This window comes from Ovis aries, chromosome 9 (genome assembly GCF_016772045.2).
Source record: "Ovis aries strain OAR_USU_Benz2616 breed Rambouillet chromosome 9, ARS-UI_Ramb_v3.0, whole genome shotgun sequence".
Lineage (NCBI taxonomy): Eukaryota > Metazoa > Chordata > Mammalia > Artiodactyla > Bovidae > Ovis > Ovis aries.
In genome coordinates, this window is record NC_056062.1 from 87,675,118 (window position 1) to 87,696,876 (window position 21,759).

The following is a 21,759-nucleotide window of genomic DNA, read 5'->3' on the forward strand; positions in this document are numbered from 1 at the left end:
CTTAAGTTATGTGTTTATGAAGTATTTCCTTTTTGTGTTTTTAAAATTATTCAGCAAAGTACAAATTGCTATTTTTGATTATTTTCCATTTTTAATAATGCTTCTGAAAAAAGAAATTTTGTATGATTATTTGGGTGTGAAAAAAAGTGGCCCTTGGTTTTGTGATAACAGAGGGAAAGACATCCTGGCTCTGAAGTAAAAAAAGAAAAATGAGACAAAGTGGATGAAGAAATGACCAGGTCATGTAAAATCAAGCTTTTTGTTCAGTTCGAGTTCAGTATTCCAGAAACATTAAAGTACATCATTTCAGAATGTGCTACACTGTTTATTTGTTCACACAGAAGGAATTTAAGAAATTACTGTATTTTATTACATGAACAACTGTTTTCTCTTATAATTATGACTCATAATCAGTCTGAAAATGATGAATAAATCCCATTTCTATTCATGATTTATTTTAGAAGACTGATTTACTATGTGTTTCTCAAAGAATCAGCAATTTAAAGTCATAATTCTACTGCAAAGATTATAGATATGTTAGAAGAAAAAGCTATACCATTTATTTACAATAGCTTTCCAAAAGTTTTCCATTATAATGTCTAAATTTTAAACCCCTCCAATTTATTTACATAATGTTCCATCTGAATACATTAATATCCTTCTCAATGAACCTGTAAGTTCAATATAACCTGTATTTTTCAGGAGAAAAAAATCAGCAGATTGAACTTTTTTGTTTATGTTGAAATATGTTACATATGTTGGAAATTAAAATGCAAACCTCATAAGCCTCAGCTTTTTTATAAAGTAGCTGAATGTAATGTCTTTATATAACCATATAATGGACTGAGTAATATTATGGTTGAATATAGTTAGATGATTTTAATCACATTTAAGTTTACTGAGTATATATCAAAGCTGACACAGCAGATAACCTGAGGATCCAAGCTACCTGTGAGTTTTGCAAAAACTGTGAAATGAAATTATAGTTTTGCATTATCAGCTAGCAAAAAGAAGGGGAAATTGCTTTTATCCTAACAAATTCATACCAGGATTATGTTCCTCTGAATGAGTACAATGAAATCCACATTCCACTAATGTTTTTTTGAACTGTGATCTCTGTAAAGTGTATGTGCCTTGCATATCAGTGCTCAAAAAATGGTAGGTAAATATGTCTATGAGTGAATAGAATGAGGGATGAAGGGAAATTATATGGACACAATGAGCATTATGAATTTCAGTGAGGGCCCCAAGAGAATAAGATGGCATAGAGATTAATGTAAGAACGCTCTGTCAAGGAAAACACTAGCAGTAATGGGGTAGAAAATTGTACTAAACTATGAGTCAAAAAGCATTTGAGTTTCAACTCTGTAACATTCAAGAAAAGCAAATATGATTAAGACGTTACCTTTGAAGAATATGATGCCCAGTGCTTTGTTATTGACTGAATTGAGTGATCATATGAAGAATAGGTCCTGTAACATGAACATTGTTGTAACTAAACCTTGGAGAATACACATGTTTTCTGAGTATGTAAGAATCTCCCTTAAATCATGTATGGAATGTGGTCCCATTCTCAACTAGAATGTAAAATTATTCCTTGGTTAGGGAAATTTTAAAATTTGCTCTAAGTTATGGTTTATGCTAACTAAAAATTTCACTTATTGTGTTATATCATTATTGAATCTATCATTGAGGAAAAAACTGCCAAGTATACTTTGACATAGCATTGAGATATGAGACATAACACAGATGCAAAATGTGGAAATATATGCATCTTAGAATCCGTGAAATAAGGTATTTGATGATTTCTCTGCAAAAACATTTCTTTGTGGTCAACTCAGGAACTAGTTAGTATATGTGACTATTGTAAATATCCTTGAAATATTTGCTTGAGAGAAAAGATCTGGAGATTTTGAGTGCAATCTCAACCTCCTTAAACATGCTATATTCATCACAGTGTGTTCTGTGGTGAAGTATTCAAAAATAACTTAAATCTGGTGTTTCCATGGGAAAAAAAAATGTGAATGAAAAATGCACTTTAGCTTTGGTAGAACTTTGCACTCCCTACTGGTCTTCTTCAATAAGATAGGCCCAGCTACCATGATTTCAGCTCAGCATTTCTCCCTGCAGTCCTTCCTGATCTCTCTATCAGATCTGCCCTCATCTTCTGTGTGATAAGAATCTGTGACAAACACCTGCATCATGTGTTTCCCTTTTTGGATAAAATCTGCCTTGGGGCTTATTTACTGGGATACATCCTGAAACAATCTGTTTCTACTTTCTCTGTGAACAGGGAAGATGGAGGTAGTGCTAATATTCCGCATGTTACTTTTCTAAGGTATCTAGGAATCTGTAGCAAAACATTCTTTCCAAGAGCCCACAGTCCAATAGATAAAGGATTCTCCATAGACCTGGAACAGGAGCATGTCCAGAAAAGACTGGATTGTTTTTTTCTTTTTCTGGTTTGAACCAAATATCTAATCTCAATATAAATGCATTGTGTGTTACTCCACAAATCTTTTGGTGTAACACTACCTTTAGCACGTACTAAGACATGTCTAGTGATGGTAGCGGAGGGAGAAAATGTTATCAAACATATTTGGTATGTGTAGAGGAAAGAGTAGAAACTTAAGAATTGGTTAGAAGTCTATGTATCATTCATTGTCCTCCAAGAATTCTCCTCTCAAATGGGGTCAATGACAACTCTTTCATGGGTTTATTGTGATTAAATAATTTAATGCACAGAGCATTATATGCCTGCTCTAAAATAGGCAATATCACTGTGAACTCCCAATGGTTTCACTCCAGTTTTGTCAATCCTTTTGAATATATAGATACAAAATATTTGACTCTTAGAAATATATAAAATGAGTAATCCAAAGTAGAGATGTTCACAGTTTGTCCCTTAGATATCTAGCAAGTCTGTGAAAGTGGCCCAAAGACCACCCTGTGCAGGGATGAGAGTCTGAGAGTTCTGACTCTTGGAAGCTTTGCTTTTATCTGCTTATCTGTCTACACACCATGGGCTTCCCCGATAGCTCAGACGGTAAAGCGTCTGCCTACAATGCTGGAGACCCAGGTTCGATTCCTGGGGTCAGGAAGATCCCCTGGAGAAGGAAATGGCTTTGCTTTTATTTGCTTATCTGTCTACACACCAAGGACTCTAGTCGAGACTTGCCCTAAAGTCTATATTCATATACCCATTGCCTCATCAACAACTCTACTTTGCTAACAAATATCTGAATTTAGCACACCTAAAATCAAACTCACAATTCCTCAAACCACCCTCATTTACCTTTCCGCGCTTCCTATCTCACTGAATGGCAATACTGTTCCTTCGGATGTTCAGGCCCCAAATTCTGGAGTCATGCTCAGCTCTGTTACCCCACATCCTGCATTCGTTGCATCCGTCAGCTCTCGGGGCTTTTCCTTCGAAGCAATCTCCCAACCCCGTATGCTCTCCAGCATACGCTGTGGCTCCGGATTACTGAAATGATGTCACTCCTGGTATCCGTGCTTCTTCTTTTCAGTCTGTTTCACTCACGGCTGCAGTGTGCTCCTTTCAGAAATAAGCCCTATCTTAAAGCTCCTCTGCTGACAATCTACATTGGCTTTGCATCTCTTAGAGGAAAACCACAGGTTTCGCAAGAGCAGCAAGGGTCTATCTAATCAGAGATGCCTGTTACCACTCTGAGCCCATCTCCCCTTTGCTATGTCATTTCCAGTCACTCCAGTCTCGCTGGACACCCAAGCACTCCAGGCTTGTGCCTGCCATGGGAACTTTCGATAACCAGTTACCCTGTCTGGAAAACTACACATGTTGCTTCTTACTTCTTTCTGCAGTCCGCTCACAGTATCAGCTTATCAAAGAGGACCTCTCAAACTAGTGATTCTAAACGGCTGATATATATTCCTAGATAACTTGTTCTGCTTTATATTCTTAAATAGATCTTCCCAGCTCTTTTGATACTATGCATTTATTGATAAATTGTATGTTTTTCCCTGTAATCCCTGCTGCTGCTGCTGCTGCTGCTGCTAAGTCGCTTCAGTCGTGTCCGACTCTGTGCGACCCCATAGACGGCAGCCCACCAGGCTCCCCCGTCCCTGGGATTCTCCAGGCAAGAACACTGGAGTGGGTTGCCATTTCCTTCTCCAATGCATGAAAGTGAAAAGTGAAAGAGAAGTCGCTCAGTCGTGTCTGACTCTTGGCGACCCCATGGACTGCAGCCCACCAGGCTCCTCCTTCCATGGGATTTTCCAGGCAAGAGTACTGGAGTGGGGTGCCACTGCCTTCTCCACCTGTAATCCCTACATATCCTAAAATATAAGATAAGAACTGAGACATGTCTGTTGGGTTAAGGTTGTATCTCTAGCACCTACAATAATGCTAGAAACATAGTAGGTGTTCAATAAGTATTTGTTAAATAAATGAGTGGGTAAATGAATCAAAATTATGCTTATTTCAAAAGAAATATTTTGCTGTCTTAGTTTTAAAAATCATGAATATCTCTGATTTCTACACTGGTTGGTGATACCCTTTTGAATTGTAATGATGCTTAGCTAGTGTTTTAAAATTGGTTTTAGCAGGCCATAAATATACAATAACATACCCATTTTTAACACAATCAGGAAAGGAAACAATAATTTATGTCCACCGTCTTTGCATGATTTGAATCAATTCTGTAACTCGTTAACAGAGATACAAGTAGTATACAGAAAGGATTTAATGGATGTTATTATGTGTATACATAATTGTCTTTCCTCTGCATCTGTGCTTGTTTGTTTATCCTTTTTAGGTATTGGAGATATAGTGAAGAAATGAAAACCATGGATCCTGGCTATCCCAAACCAATCACAGTCTGGAAAGGTATCCCTGAATCTCCTCAGGGAGCCTTTGTTCACAAGGAAAATGGTATGCAGCACGTGCATTATGCATTTCATGAGCTCGCTGAGTAAATGAATAATTTATCCTACTCGTTCACTGTTAAAAGATTAGAAAGTGCCATGCCAGGGCTATATCATACTTATATAAACTTCCCTTCATAACTTTGTATTTAATATAATGCTCAAGGTGTTCTTTAGCCTCAACCTGTTTTAGTTTATTAAAAAGGCATTTTTAAAAACTGAAGAGTGTTAATACCTTTGAAGTAACCTCACCTATTTTCTGCTAAAATTCATGTAGAGATAATAATAACAGACATCTATGGGACCGGAAGTGATGACAAGAAATGCTTTAAATGTGGGTGGAGTCACAAAGACACCTAGTAATACAGCATGTTGAGGATTATAATTTTTCATGTGTACCTTTAGATAATTGAGACTCCTATATCTGTTTGTGGAGTTTGAACATTTCTCTCCTCATTCAAGGTTAGTATGAATAAACCATAATAATAATTCAAAATAAAATTATTCATAATATTCCAGGAAAAGGAAAGTGACATGAAACTGAAATATAGAGGGGAAAAAAAAACATATCTCTCAAATGATTTATAATAGGAACACGAAAAAAATACATTGTATGGGTACAAAACAGCATGAAAAGTCTATAACATATATGTAACGATGACCAAGTAAACATCACTTGCAAGAGCAAAATTAAATGTATCTAGGGGGAGGAGAAACCACAAAAATTTAAGGAAGAATCAGGGGGGTACAAAAAAAAATCAATGCCATCCACTGAAAACAATAACTGACCATCAACAAATTGCCAGGGTTTAAATAAGAGTCACACTGAATGCACGCTTGAAAGAACTGAGACTCAGGATGATACCAATCAGAAGAGTCAAACACAAACTGTGTTTTGATCCTCATTATATATAATTTATACCGCATTCTGTGTAATGATATCCCACAAGTAAAACACTACAGGCAGAGGCTAAGCCAGAAGGAACCTTGAAGCCTGACAGTGGCACTGACTAGAACAGCAGTGTTTTGTGTATTCTGTTGGTTCGGAGAATCAAAGGACCAAGTTAAATATAGCCTGTCTGTGACAAAAGCAAAAATCCACAGGAGAGGACAAGTTGAGCTGAAACATGTCTGTCTAAGACAAAAAGGAAATCATTAAGAAAATAAAGGAAGTCACAATGCGATCAAATTGGAGGCTGCAAAATCATATCAATAACATGGCAAAAAGATGTTTGACAAACTGTGCAAATGCGAAGGACAAAGAAGTGAAAAAATTCGAAAGATGATCACATGGAAGACAGAAAACTGAGCTCATGCCCCCAAATCATAGCTGTCACCAGGAATCTACTAGAGAAAGGAGACTTCTTGAGGTTAAAGAGGGTTGTTTCAGACCAGATAAAACTGACTCCAGCTAACATTTGCAGAATGCCTAGCACTGCTCTAGTCTGCCCTCGATAAAAGTCATCACACCCTACACAGAAATACGTGCAAAGACGATTATACCAAGATCTTACCAGTGATTAACTATGGCAAGTTTGATAACAGTTTCTAAAATTTCTTCCCTTTATTAATATTCTAAAATGAGTATAACTTTTATAATTAGGATAACTTTAATAATCATTTCAAAAGATTGAAAAAGTATGCATAATCTTAATTCCTAGCATATGAACTGTTTTTATTTTCCCTGTCTCTATGCACAAGGCCACTAAAAACTAAGATTTGATACAGGTTTTCTGGAAATAAACCATAATTGTATAAAAATAACAAAGAAATATTCTTGCTGAATCTTACCCCATGGTTTTTCACATTCTTGTCCATCTGAAAATAATATTTGTTTAGGATAAATGGTTTCTTTACATTCAGAGTTTCATGTTTTCTTTCCACAGAGAAAAGAATAACTTTGTAAAATAGTGGCCAAAAAAACAAAGCATGTTGGAAAAAATCAGTGCTTCCAAATGACAAAAACTACAGATGAAACTTCAACACATCTGTGTCTTCTGTACCTTACCGAGTACAGCCCTTCTTTTAATATCCTTAAACTCTGAGCTCACTTTTAATCTTTTAGGAGTGCTTGTATATTCTCTTCGGTACACTCACCCTTGCACTCAAAATCTCATATTACAGGCATCAATTTATATGCCCATTTATCACCACCTCTAGTGTAAATTCTTCAAGGGCAGTTGCACGGTAACCATTCAATAAATGTTGTTGAAATTAACTTGACCCCTTTTAGTACTCTACACATTCATCCCATAAAGTGAAGGAAATCTCCTATTTGTTTGAAACTCTTGTTCTGTAGGGTAGCAATATTAGTCAGTCTGGAAGGTCCTAGTCTAGATAGTTTACCAATAGCAAATTCTCCAATTTAAATTCTCTACTCAGACCTCATGCTTGTGTTTTTAACCTCGAACTCAAATTTTATACAACTTCCTCCCTTATGTTTCTTATAGAAGAGAGCAAGCTCACATTATTGAGGAAGCACATTTTTATTTATATTTAGACTCAGAGTAATTCCCTATAAGGGTAACATGTACTTGACAGTCATAAAATCAGAGATGATACAGTAATGAGCTGTTTTCTCTAATTCTTCATCCTTCCACCAAGGTAGGAATTTCTTCGTAGGAATCATCTCCTCATCGTAGTTTTCAAAGAAAGGAAAAGGAAAAAAAAAATCCCCCAAAGCTTAATATTGAGCTATAGATTTTTGAAGTATATTTTCATATTAAGGTGGAATATGCTTTCCTATAATACCAATACCTATTGATATTAATTCTGCCACCTTGACCAGTGAAATGTGAATATGTGGTGCTGTTTACTGAGTTCCTACCATCAATCAGCTGTGCTACATAAATTTGTTATCTAACTTAATTGTCCAACACAAATACCTCCTTGCCTCCTTTATAATTACTTATAAATGAGAAAACCAACATCAGCTAGTTTAAGTACTTACTCGTGATCATGAAATTGATAATATATGTCTAAGGGTTGAAACTAGAACATTCTAGCTCAGTGAATTGCTCTAATACACTATTTCCAAAGAGGAAAAGCTAAATCATCTTCTCCTATGTTTTATCATTAAGGTAATTGACAGTCTGCCATGTCAGGCTAAATTTTTCATTTTGTCATATTTGACATACCTTAGACTTTCTCAGAATGTAGCTTCCTAAGCCATCAGCATCCTGATTTTCACCCGTAACTATTCTTAGTTTAATAATTTTCTTATTTTCCACTTTATTTTTAGCCCGCTCCTGAAAATAGCTACAGTAATCCAAAGGATATTTGACTTATGCAAAATATAGTGAAATTACTTCTTGCTTTTGACAGTGTTTTAAGCAGTGGCATGATTTTTTATCATATACTAAAATTATAGTGGATAATCACTGCAATTACCCACCTTCAAATCTCTAATTGCTGTCAAGCCCCACCTCCTAGGTATTCTATATTTTCTCCTTATAAAATGCAATTTTAAGTTTAATACAAAATTCTACTTTTAACACTGTTTCATTTTGTTTACTGATTACAGCTCCACTTTTACCCTTTTATGAAAGTTTTGACTTGATTCTGTTGGTGTATTCTCTAACCCACTCTCACTCTGTTAAAAGCTGTCAGTGGGATTCAAGCAAACATTTTCACAAGATGCAGTTAATTTATTCACATTTATTAAACATTAATTATCCTCTTACTAATAAATATATGAGTGGAAAACAGAGAGAGCGCATAGGTACTGCCATGCGATCATCTGCGAAGCTGTAACAAGACAGCTACGGTAGACAATCTCTCCTTACATTTTAGGATTAAGCAATAGAACAGTCACCAGTGAAAACCAATCAAATACAGGAGAACAAAAGGTCATCAAGTAATTCATTACAACCTCACTGACTTCTTTCTCAGAATTTCTCAAAAATGATAATTCAGGTAAGAATTCATCTCAAATTTCTACTCTTAGTAAGCATAATATCTACAAGATTATAACATCAAAGTTACTCACAAAAGAAGCAAAAAATGAGTACATAAATCTTCTTCAACCCACTGACATTTCTTAAAGGGTTTAGAAAAACCCAAATCATTGAATGAGATGAATTTTTCAGGATCAAGGTTGGACAGATTTCTATTATTCTGCTGATGAGATTTCTTGTCTTTGATAAGTGTATTGAGCAAATTTCAATTCTGCTGTACATGGAGTGTGTTAATAGTGTAAAATTTGGCCTGCAGACCAAATGATAAGTATGGAAATGCAAACTTCTGAATTTTCATATGACACCCAGTGGTTTTCATAGTAATTAGCTTTGACTGAAAGTGAAAGATAAGGACACTTTCAGCTGTTGGTTTCCGATCTACAAATATAAGAAGTTTGTTCACCTGTTTTGAATGTCTGTTTAATTCTAGATTGATTTATTCAACTATGATCATCGAAGGTACTGTTATTTGGCAGGCCCTCAACATTTCTTTATCTAGGTTTCTGAGTAATTACATTGGCTTTCATTAACATGATCAAATACCAGCTCCCTGAAGAAAATTTTAATCTACACACACCAGTTTTCACTTGGCAACTTGTTCTGATTACAAAACTGCCCTTCAAATCTAAGAGCAACAGCCAATTTTCATGGCATTGAACAGAATGATTTCTAGAGTGAAGTGACCTGAATTGACGATCAATCCTAGCTGAAATTTTTTGAAGAGATGTCAGAGGTTTTTTGTTGTTATTGTTATTATTTTAGGAGTGAGATCTATCACAACCTGTGATGTTGAACCAAGGAGTATTTGTGAAAAGACAGAAATCTCTAAGAGACCTAGTCTTAGAAAAGTCATTAAGATCCAGGCTCTAAAGCTAGACCAAAATTTAAATCCTTTTTCCAGCAGTGTTGGGCATATCATTTTATCTCTGAGCTTCAGTATATTTGCCTGAAAAATATAGGTAGTTAATTCTACCTGACAGTGTGTGTGTGAGGATTAAAAGATGTCATTTACTAAGCTTTTACACAAAGATTCTTCCATAGTAAGTGCTCATTAATAGAAGAAAAAACTCTCATTAACGATTATTAATTCAGAAAGTAGGCATACTATTCAAAATTAGATAGCTCCCCAAAGTGTTAAGTGATGATAACATTAAAACCTTCCTTTTTAGTTTGTTGAATTGTATCACAAAGCAAGAATTAAAGTGAAGTCACAAAGAAACTTGACATGAAGAAGCTATGAAAGAAAAACCTGGACTTGTTTCCGGGAAAAACAAGAGAACAGTCCTAAGAAAAACACATGTAATTGTCATTTAACTGTCACAAGTTTACAAGTCTGCTATCTGCATCCATAATATTTTGGAACACAAATCATATGTGTTGCTAAGTTATCTGAGCCTTCTGCATACCACCACCTCCTCCTCCATGAAATATAGGTTAGCTGGAAGTGTTAAAGACAGAATTATAGATCTATTTACACTCTATTAACCCTTTACTCTAAAAGGATTGATAAAGGCTTTTGAAATTCTGTAAAATATAGCTAGATGATAAAAATTTATCCTAGTCTATAATAAAGTTAAATAACAAGGATAAAAGGAGAGACAAAATGGGCATGATCTAGAGCTGAAAATGAGATTACTGCACAAAATACAATAAATATCTATTTAATTATTAAAATTCCTGGCAGACCAAGGATATCATCTCCAGTTTCATGATTCCTGATTTCTTAGGACTTCTTTCCCAAATGACAGAACAAACTTGTTTCTTAAGAGGAGTACAACTATTCCCAATCTTAAGATGATTAGAAATGTCCCTTGAACTATTTTACAGAGAAGCCTCCTTTTAATCTATTATGCAATGTCCTCAATAGCTGCATTAGGGCTAACGGGGCTTCTGTTTATAAGGCTGTTTCAGTATCTTTTAATACAGGTTGGTACGCTCACACTAATGTGTAATTCTGCACCAGCAATTCTATAAGCTAGCAGCAGTGTTGATGCGTATAGCATGGGCTTTTAACACTCTGTATAAACAGTATTTCTTTCTCCCTGTTGAGCCATCAGTAAGCATTTGAGGGCCCAGTTTCTGGACCACAACAGCCAGATCCATATCAACAAACAGCTGAGTGGGAATAGGGTTTTCATCCTATAAAAACTGAGTGGCCTTAACATACATCTTTTAAGTAGCCTATTTAATTAAATTTCTAGACATCTACTCTTTTACAAATCAGTGATTCCTGTGTGTGTGTTTTCCCCCAACCAGGCTTTACATATTTCTACAAAGGAAAGGAGTACTGGAAATTCAACAACCAGATACTCAAGGTAGAACCTGGATATCCCAGATCCATCCTCAAGGATTTTATGGGCTGTGATGGACCAACAGACAGAGAGAAAGAAGGACACAGCCCACCAGATGATGTAGACATTGTCATCAAACTGGACAATACAGCCAGCACTGTGAAAGCCATAGCTATTGTCATCCCCTGCATCTTGGCCTTATGCCTACTTGTCTTGGTTTACACTGTGTTCCAGTTCAAGAGGAAAGGAACACCCCGCCACATACTGTACTGTAAACGCTCTATGCAAGAGTGGGTGTGATGGAGGGTTTTTTCCTTTCTTTCTTTTCTAGGAGTTTGTGGTAACTTGAGATTCAAGACAAGAGCTGTTATGCGGTTTCCTAGCTAGGAGCAGGCTTGTGGCAGCCTGATTGGGGCTGACCTTTCAAACCCAGAGGGTTGCTGGCCCTGCACGTGAGTGGAGACACACTCATGGGGAAGCTTCCACGATGCACAGTATCTGCTGTCCTTCAGTGCTTTGTCTTTCTTTGTCATTCAGTTCTAGGCCTTTCCTCTGCACGCTCAATGCCCAGTTAATTTTCAGGATTACCTAAAGAGGAAAAAGAAGAAAAGATTCTTCTTAAAGGTTTCTAATATTACGTTTTATTTTGTTTTCTGACGTCTGAGCCCATTTCTGGGGGGAGAAAAGCAAAATGGAAAACCCACAAATTTTTGCTTCATAGCAAGAAAAAAGAAAAGGCTAAACAAAAAAAAAAAAACCCACCATTGAACTTTCAGGAAAGTGTGAAGACCCAAAACAGCTTCGTCTCCAAAGAAGATAGCTCTCTGACTGCTCGGGAGAGTCTCCTATGCTTCATTCTTGTCAGGTGGGAGACCTGGGATACACATGCAGGACTTGAGACTGTTGGGACAGCCATTTTCCAACAAAGAAGGGGCCAAGATATCTGCAATATAGTGACAGCCTTAATACTACATCCATTTTTCATTTTATACAGCTGTTCTCAGCTATGTCTTCAATGTTTCATCACATTTATATTCACAGCGACATTCAGATGGGACCTTTTGATTGTTTTGAAGTGTTTCCAAGCCCCTTCCTGCCACCTCACCCCGACATCATTGTGATAATCTCCCCAAGTTGTACTAGGCCATTGCCCCAGGCCTTCCATGGGTCTGTCAGGAATATTCATTATAAGGGGAGCAAGAAGCAGTATGTCTTAAAAGTGGTTTAAAATGACAGTCCTTTTCTAAGGGTATGTGACTCCAGTAATATAGTGGTGTAACCCTTTGAGAACTATCAAATCAGCTTTCAGAGTCTTAGGATCTGGTAAACTATAGAAGTGGGCAATGGTAAAAACAGGCATAGGTTCAAGGAGTTCAGGTTTTTAAAACAGATATCCTATAGCCCCATGTAATTTTAAGTGATTTACAGTACTACATAAATGCATTTATAACAAACAGAAATGATGTTACTTGCCAAACATTTTCTGGCAAATAAAAAGGTATTTTATTAAATATCTTGTAAGAGTGAAATTTTATTTGAACAACTGATTATAACAGCCTGTCTTTTTTGTTGTCGTTGTTGTTGTTAGACACACTGAATTTCTGTTTTAAAATCCATTGCATGAAAAATCAGTTTTGCCATGGAACATGCTGTTAGCATTGCCATCTTACAAATGAATTAAAACGATGACTCTGAGATTGCATGAATATACTCCAGTGTATTAGCTATTGCATGTTAACCATAGTTCTCAAAGGGTTCGTGTGGCTTCTGGCATTTAGCCATCCATTTGATCGCTGACAGAGCCAAGAGACCACCAAAGCATCTCATTGTTGAGTGTAACCTGTCCTCTAACAGCAGTATTGTCATTCTCATGTGACCTGCAGAGCAGGTTTGTATCAATATTTTTTTCCTAGAGAAAAGTCAGCAACTGACAGACCTCGTAATTGATTTTTTTAGGAGCTGCTTCTTGCAGTGAAAGGCTTTACAGCCACTGGGCTGTGAACTTATTAGAGATGGTCAGAAGGAATGCACCCCATGAGTCAGACATTGGCTTTGTGTGAAAGCCAGCTTTTGAGGGGATTAGCTTTTGAAACAATGAACAGCTTGCCTTGAACTAGATTACTGATCTGTTGACCGTCATTAACAACAACTTAAACATTATCTTCTGTGAAAATTTTCCTTGAAGAGTCCTGTTCTATGTCTTTGCCCTTTGACCTTTAACTTGCAAACTGGCACAAACTGAGGGAAATTTGGTGTTGCTTCTCCATTGGAGGGTTAATTGACCTCTAAAAACCTAATAAGCATGAGCTGTTTCCTTAGAGAGAAAAGGTGCGTTGATAGTGGATCCGCAGATGGACACTTTGCTCTTTACATGCACACTTTAAAAATCCCCTAAAGGTAGAAGTGACTTTTAATTTTCCTTTAACATAATTTCAAGTCTAAATTCATCATTTTAGTACAAATATAAAACTATGGGGTTAAAAAAAAAAAAACAAAAACCTCAAACTACTTGAATGGCCAGTGTGGCTTTTATATAAAGCAGGAATTTTATACTAGTGAAAATTTCTTACTCATTTACTAATGATACACATTTCCAGATGATTTTAATGAGTGTAGGTATATATTCTTATTTGGAAATGGATGGTTTGGCTGCCTTGAATTTGTATTTATACTCAACAGAGCATGAAAATTAGAATGCCTTTCAGTTAAACTACATGTTTATAATTCGGTTGGGGAAAATGTTTTGTAATCATGGATGGCATGTCGCAAAGCCTTGCAGACTGTTATTTCTTACAACCTATACGTAAAGTGAGACTATGAAAAAAGAATAAAGAAAGAAGAATTGCTAATGGCTTTACAGCAAAACATTAGGCAACAGCAGACTGTATTTTGAGAAGATTCTAATGGAGATTATGTATGTGAGGGACAGGGAAGCAAGGGGAGAGAACCAGCTTGAGCCCTGTGGCTTTGCTTCAGTGCTTCCATTCTAGAGGGTGCTGGTGTCATAGAGTCAGTCACTTTTACTGAGCTTGGAGGAAGGACCATATACATAAGCTCATTTATATGATATTTGCTTGTGGGCGGGTTTAATATTTTTCAGACCTTGATGCCAAGGGAAAAAAAAATAACTGGAAATCGTATTTTGCTAAAGACTGAAATGAGGAACTATGTCATTTGAGGACATATGTAAATCATTGAGGAATTCCATCAACCTGCATTGAAAATTGATTTTTTTTTTCCTCTAAAATGAGAAAGAAACTAAAGAAGCAATCTTTGGCCTCTTTACTCATTTGTCACAATATCCTGATTCATCGTAAGACTATAAATATATAAGGGCTAGAAAATAACCATAGCATTAAGAAGAGAAAGACTCTATCATTATGCTTGCATTCTGGAAACATCATGGAAAAGTGTTGGGTCATTTTTTTTTCAATATGAAATGAGATTTATGTGATAAGAAAAGGCATATATAACTAATCTCTTTATTAGAACTTTGGATTTTCAGGTTGTGAGATTACAAGAGATAAGAAAACTTTAAGTATGGCATAATCACAAACATTGGGATTCTATTTGCTTATTGTACACCAGGCACTTTGTATGGTTGCTAACTCCTCTTTCACTTAGGGTTTGGGGAAAATGTCAATCCTAATGGAACAGTGGAAGGAAGAGGGAGTAATTGGTCTAGCCAATTCAAAACCAATTTGGTCTAATTCAAAACCAATGTGAATAATAAGAACAGTTTAGTATCAATAGAGGTATACACCCAGCAAATATTTTTCAACATTCTATCACTGATAATATGGAAATTTCAGACCTAGGGTTTCCTAAGTTGAAATGAAAATACATTCACAATCGCAAAAAATAATTCTCCTTGTTTCATTATTTCTCATACTTTAATATAAATACAAATGTAAACAAAGTAATTTTTTACATAAATTAACTATAGAGTTTATAATTTTAGCCAAATATTATTTTTCTATATATTATTACCTGGACTGAATGAAATATTAAAATAGCCAATCAGTCTGTATTCTCTCTAGAGCAGTAAATCCACATCAGACATGTGGAGCAGGCTGTGAATTTAACTGTTGACCTGTTTTAGAACAAAGTTGTCTTTGACATGGCACCGGAATGGGTGATTATGGATGCTCTTTACAATCACAAAGATAATATGGATAAGTTAGAGACCATCATATGATACTAGCAAAGACAAATTCTGTTATAAATCAGAGGGCAAGGCTTTTCTGAGTCAGATTGTAATAAATTACTAAGTAATACTTTACGAAATAATTACTAAGTAATAAAGGATAGAGACTGATTTACTGAAATGAGAGAATTTTACTTCTAATATTCAAATTGCTTTTAATCTTTTTCTATTGGCATATAATTTGTCATATATGATATACTTGTTTTATTTACTTTCTATGGGTGATTTAAAAACACAGTGTGGTGATGAGAACATTGCCCAACTTCACTGACAATCCCAATACCTGGGTGATGTGTATTTACTGGACCCTATGGATAGTAGTAGGATGCTTTCCACCTCTACGTATAGGCTGGTATCTCTAGTATGCTACAAATACACGTCCATGCTTTGTGGATCTTATAGTAGAATACACAGTGTGTTCATATTGACTAAACTCAATGTGCTACCTGAAAAGAAATGGATATTATAATCAAATAGACAAAATAATCTTTTAACACAAAAGTCATGAAAATAATCTTTTTTTTTTAAATTTTGGAATTACTTCCAGAAACTAATAAAGCAGTGATTTGTGATAGTATTGTATCTGTGAGACTGTAACCTATACTGAGAAAACCTCGTAGCTGGTGGTGAAATCTTTTTCAGCAAACATAGCAGAGAATTCATGTAACTTTTGATTCTCTCAAGAACACATTCCAAAATATCAGAGGTTAAACCAGAACATACTATCTAAACCAAAAATGTTGAGTTCAGATGAGCCATTACAAATAGCTGTGAGTCCAGTCTTATGATATCACAAAAGATTTCATGTCAAAAGAATCTAACCATTACATTGCATCTCATACACCTTCATGATTGATTTATTTATGATGTGATTTATGATCACAGTTTATAACTGCCAGAGCATATGTATCTATGTTACAGAGTCTATGTTGCCTAGTAGAGAACCATAGCTTCATCAGAGAAGTTATAATTAAAAAGTTAGAGCTTCCTAAAAAGAAGAAAAACTTCATAATAAAGAATGCAGCAACCAGGCATTGCACCGCACTATACATTTGAATGCTAAATGTTAAATTTCTTAATATAGAAGTGAAAGAAGAGGAAAAATGAGTTTTTGTAAAATATACAAAACATCCTATCGCATTCTTTAGTACAACTGGAAATTTCACTTTAGCCAGTGTAAAAATAGTAGAACCATGCAACTTCAAGCTCTTTGCAGAAGTGATAAGCATGTGATATATCAATGTATATAATTAGACATTGGTTATTAGCTGTTACCCTGCATAAACACATCTGGTACTCATGCATTGCCTTCTAGGCTAAAAATGTCAATGTTAGATGTTCAGTAAACTCAATTGGAAAGATCTATATAATATTAGAATTTCCTAAGAAAAGCCATGTCCCTAGGATAGCAATTTACCTCAATAATCAGATAACACAAAACACTTGGCACAGTAGCAAAGAAGTTGCCTTAGTGTTCTAGTCTCATCTAATTGTAAGCTTTGTCTTTCACGTCCTACTCAAATCATTTTTCATTTGTTTCCTTTGGTGTAATTTTGAAATGATTCTGATATATTTCAAATTAGTGACACCCAGTTGCAAATATCTCTTCCAACATTTTATACATATATCTACTTTGAAATTTAAACCAATAGTATATAAAGCCTAAGAATGAATATTGATTTGACAAATTCAGAGAAATGGAGTATAAAACAGATGTGATATTGCAAAATTTCTGTCAATTTTCTGGTATAATACTGAAGTATCAGCCTTCAATTTCTAAACACAATTGTGAGCTTATGTGACATGTATTATTTTTTAGAATGAAGCTAATTCTTTACATTAAGTAAGGGTATAAGATCATGAGTGCTGTAGTGCAGTACCTCAGGCACCTGTAACTAAAGCTCTTTAAAGAAAATGAGGGCATAACCAGTAATTGATGTTTAGTACATAGGTATAAAAAGGTACATATTCTCAAGTTTTATGAAGATAATTGTGAAGATTTATGAAGACTCTATGCTTTTTCATTTTAAAGAGCAGCAGGTCTTAAAACGTGTCTTACTAGCTTTGGACTGGGAATAATGTTCAAGTTTGCACCCAACGCGTCCTTTACATTCAAGATCACACCAGACAGCGTAAGACAAACACATCATCAACTAGAGTGTTTTCCGGGTGCACGTGGCTTTGCCATGGCCTCGTCTATAGAACTGGATCTATGTGCCCTTCAGAAGGGAGAAGAAAAGCACTTAAATATAAATATGAAAATATGATAATTGTATCACGTTAGATCATGTAGCTTCAGAGCAAGATGTTATTAACTCTTATTTCATATAGAAAACCTGGAAGGAGAGAAAGGTGAACATAAGTGGAATAATTCACTTTTAGACTTACTAAGATGTTTCTTGAGTATTGTATCCACTTGTCTTAGCCATGAACAAATATCATTCACAACACAGACATTTCTGTAGCACTTGATCTGTAGTTAGATTGGATCCCAGGAGAAATACTTCTGGACACAGGCCTTTTTATACATGCCTCACGTATGATGAGATACAGTGAGATATGACTGCATGGTAGGATGCTTTTTCCTAGGATAGGCTATGGTGCTGCTTGGACGTGCCACCTTTATTTGAATCTATGTTTCTACATGGGCCTGTCTTGCCAAGATATAAATGAATAAAGCCTGGTGTGAGCTGTTAATTTGACAAGTCACTAGAATGCATGTTTCGTTTGCTCCTATGTACTGTCAATTTGATCTTGTTCCCACTCTATATATTGACAACCCAGTTGTGAAAACCTACTTTTCTTGAATGAATCATTCAACCCTTAAATCAATGTCATCATTTTGCTACCACTGAAGTATCACAGAGGCCACAGTTTTGACTGTCTTCTCACAGCTCTTTAGTATATAATATTGCTTGGGTATAAGTAGGTTTTTAATTATTTTTGTCACTTCTTTTGTATCTGATTATTCATTTATATATTCCTGAATACAAAATTTGACAATTCAGTTACTTTTTTAATTCAAAAAAAAAAAAAGAACACGATTTCCAAACAAGTACATGTGCCTGATTTTTCTCTTCCTTCAATTTTGAAGTGTTTGTTTGCTCTGCTTGTTACCGGAAAATACAGATGGCTGGGAGGGATATATTATTTTGTGCCGCTCTGTACAGTCTGTGCCTATATTTGCATTCCTTTCTATTTCTACCTTGCCCACCCCCTTTTTAAACAGATTTGATTTTCCCTTCTCTTTGTGAAAACCAGAAATGAACAGAATTGTACATCATATGTGATGCCCTGAAAATATGTTTGTCCCTCACAAGTTTCATGCAAAAACTTAGTCCCAGTAAACTTCACACATCTCCAAATCTCTTGCATTGGATTCTAAATTGTCTAGAGTTATTCCCCTGAGAAAAGTGAAATGCTGAGTATGAAGGCTGTTGTCTGTTGATAAGCCAGCTAAGAAAGTTTGCTTCTGGTGACTGCATCTTAAATATATAGGAAATAAATACCATAATACAGTGTTCCTTTTAAGGTACATACTGAGTACATGAATACCTAAAACTTCAATTCTTTGGTCTATATCCCTTTATGTGTAAATGACATATATATTAAAAAGAGAGGAAATAAGATATTACGAGGTGTTATAGTGGCAGCTTTTTGCTGCCTTGGTTTTAACTACATCGGCATTTCTATTGTGGACTTCCGTTTTCAAGAGTTTTAGAGACTCACCCTTATAATTGTGCTTCAGGTATAAAAGTCTTGGGGCTTCCCTGCTGACTCAGATGGTAAAGAATCTGCCTGTAGTGTGAGAGACCTGGGCTTGATCCCTGGGTTGGGAAGATCCTCTGGAGGAGGAAATGGCAACCCACTCCAGTATTCTTGCCTGGAGACTCCCATGGACAGAGGAGCCTGGTGGGCTACAATCCAGTGCATTGCAAAGAGTCGGACACAACTGAGATATTTTTTTTTTAGATATAGAATTTTAAAATAGTATATCTTGTTTTATATTATAGGAGGGAAATAAATAAACTAGCTATTTCAATTTTATGCTGATATAGCTTTTATGAACTTAATTTTCTAGTAAAACATAAAATCTAACTAGTCCATAGTCTACTGATGGTTTTTTAAAAGAATCAAATATTGTCATAGAGAAAATCGCCTGCTTTGTCAGTGTAGTAACCTATCTTCAAGATATTTTACAACTTGTAATCTATATTAACATTATTTGATTCTAACAGTGGATCAGTATGATAATGAATGCAATTTATGCCATCCATATGAACTATCTGGTAATAAATATTTGGAACTGTATGGCATAATTAGTAAACATATATGTGTATGTATATATATATATATATATATATATATATATATTTACTAGGTAGATTACAGAGGGTAAATGCCCATAAATTTAATTTGTCAAGTAAATACTATATATATTTTAAAAAGTTGCACAGACATTTATCTTTCAGAGTCAAAATTATATGCAAGCAATTGAAAAGAAGACTTGTCTCTGGGGTAAACAATACACATTTTATAGCTTGTAAAAATCATTTATTTCTATATTGTGCTGATGGGAAATTAAAAGGATTTAACAGATAAAATTATTGCAGATTTTATTTAAATAGAATTAAACTGTGAAGCAGAGAGAAACATGATGAAATGAAATATTTAGGTCACTTTGTTTTGGTTTCTGACAATACTTTACCTTTATTTTCAGTCCCCATGATATTCTCAGTTTTGGAGAGAGCATTGAAATCTAACTTTGTCTGGGTTGTTCACATTACACTCCACACCATTTCATTAAGTTTTTGATAATCTGCAGTCTTCTGTGTGCAAGGAAAGAAATAAATAACACATTTATTTGCTGAATGAGTTATAAAGTTTTCAAGTATAGTGATTTTTTGCCCACACAGGATTCTATACATTTATACCATCTTAAATCTGGCATATATATATATATATACACACACACAAACACACACACATATATATATATATTTCAGATAGCTTCTACTGACAAACACAAAGCTTGTTTGTGTGCAAATATAAGGCTAAATAAATGGTGCTAAAGTGTATTATGACTGTCAGATATAATCAGGCAAACTTTTGTGGTGCTTAAATTAATTTTTTCATTGATTTATTAATCAATGCATTGAACAGTGTTTATTATTCACAAGTTGTCTTTTACTGGTAAATCAGGCCTCATAGCACATTGTTAAATAAAATGGTTGACTAGTCTATGTAACAGCTCACCAAGCTACTATCTCTTTAACTCCTTAATAATGTTGCATCATTAAAGGTCAAGGGATCATAATATTAATCTCATTGCTGTAGACCATTAACATGACTGAACTTTTCCACAAAATACTCATGTTTACAATGCTATAACCCTTTGACTGCTGCGGCAACCTTTAACCACATAAATGTCACAAGCTGGAATCATCAGCATGGTTCTTGCCATGGCAATCAAAGAGTTAAGGGCTGTGCAGTGATTTGTTTTGTATTTATTAATTTATATTTATTTTGTTTCCATTCAAGAAGGGGGTTTTGGGTGGGGCAGTTTTTGTCTGCTGTACGTGTCTTAACCTAGGGAAGGGTTAAATGGCTTTTTATACTATTGCCTCTTCTGTGTTTGCCATCAATTCATTGTGTTGTAATTTAAAACAAACTGTCAATAAATAAGAGAACAGAAAATGGTTCACAGACACTGTGGTTTTACTCAATGAATGATTTACATACATTTATGGTGATATATAGCAGTAGCCTTTGCTATCTATGTCTTCCTAGTTGATATAAAACATAAAGAACTCTAAAGAAATTTAGGCCAAAATCTCCTGTGCGTTTGCTTGAAATAGTAAGTATATTAAACTGGCCACGTCAAGTAGGGCGTTGTTTAACCGCTAACTAGGTGCCTATGACTGTGACCAAGAACAAAAGCAGGAAGTATTACTATATCAAATGTATTTCAGGCGAGTAGCCGCGGACATAGAATATGCTAGGATTCCACTACCACTTGACAAAAATAAAAATTATATTTTGGATAAGTGAGTATAATTTATTGATTAAAGTCATACATCATGACTGTATAGGTAATTTAATCAAACAAGTTAATATTTATATCAAAAGTCTTTGGCTGAATCCCATTTAAGGATTTTTTTTTCTTTAAATGATAGGGCTACAGTAAAGAGTCCAGGGGCTTGCAAAAGATTCCGACATGACTTAGTAACTAAGCAACAAACAAAACAGTGACCGTGAATAGACTCACAGAGAGAAAGCAAGAGTAAACTTAAGCAATTTCATATTTAATAGTTTGATAAACTGCTTTTCTTACAATATCCAATAAGTACATATAACCAAATGCCTAAGCAAGTGTTTCCTAAGAAGCAAATCTGGCATG

General features: G+C 35.1%; 1 protein-coding gene across 1 annotated transcript in view; it reads left to right on the forward strand.

Annotated features, from left to right (window-relative positions):
• MMP16 (matrix metallopeptidase 16) overlaps positions 1 to 21,067 on the forward strand; it is a 388,312-nt gene extending 367,245 nt beyond the window's left edge. Inside the window, exons 9-10 of the mRNA XM_004011852.6 lie at positions 4,797 to 4,912; positions 11,118 to 21,067. Coding sequence (XP_004011901.1) covers positions 4,797 to 4,912; positions 11,118 to 11,452 — 451 coding nt within the window. The 3' untranslated portion in view covers positions 11,453 to 21,067. The remainder of the gene's footprint in view (positions 1 to 4,796; positions 4,913 to 11,117) is intronic.
• Positions 21,068 to 21,759: the final 692 nt, after the last annotated feature.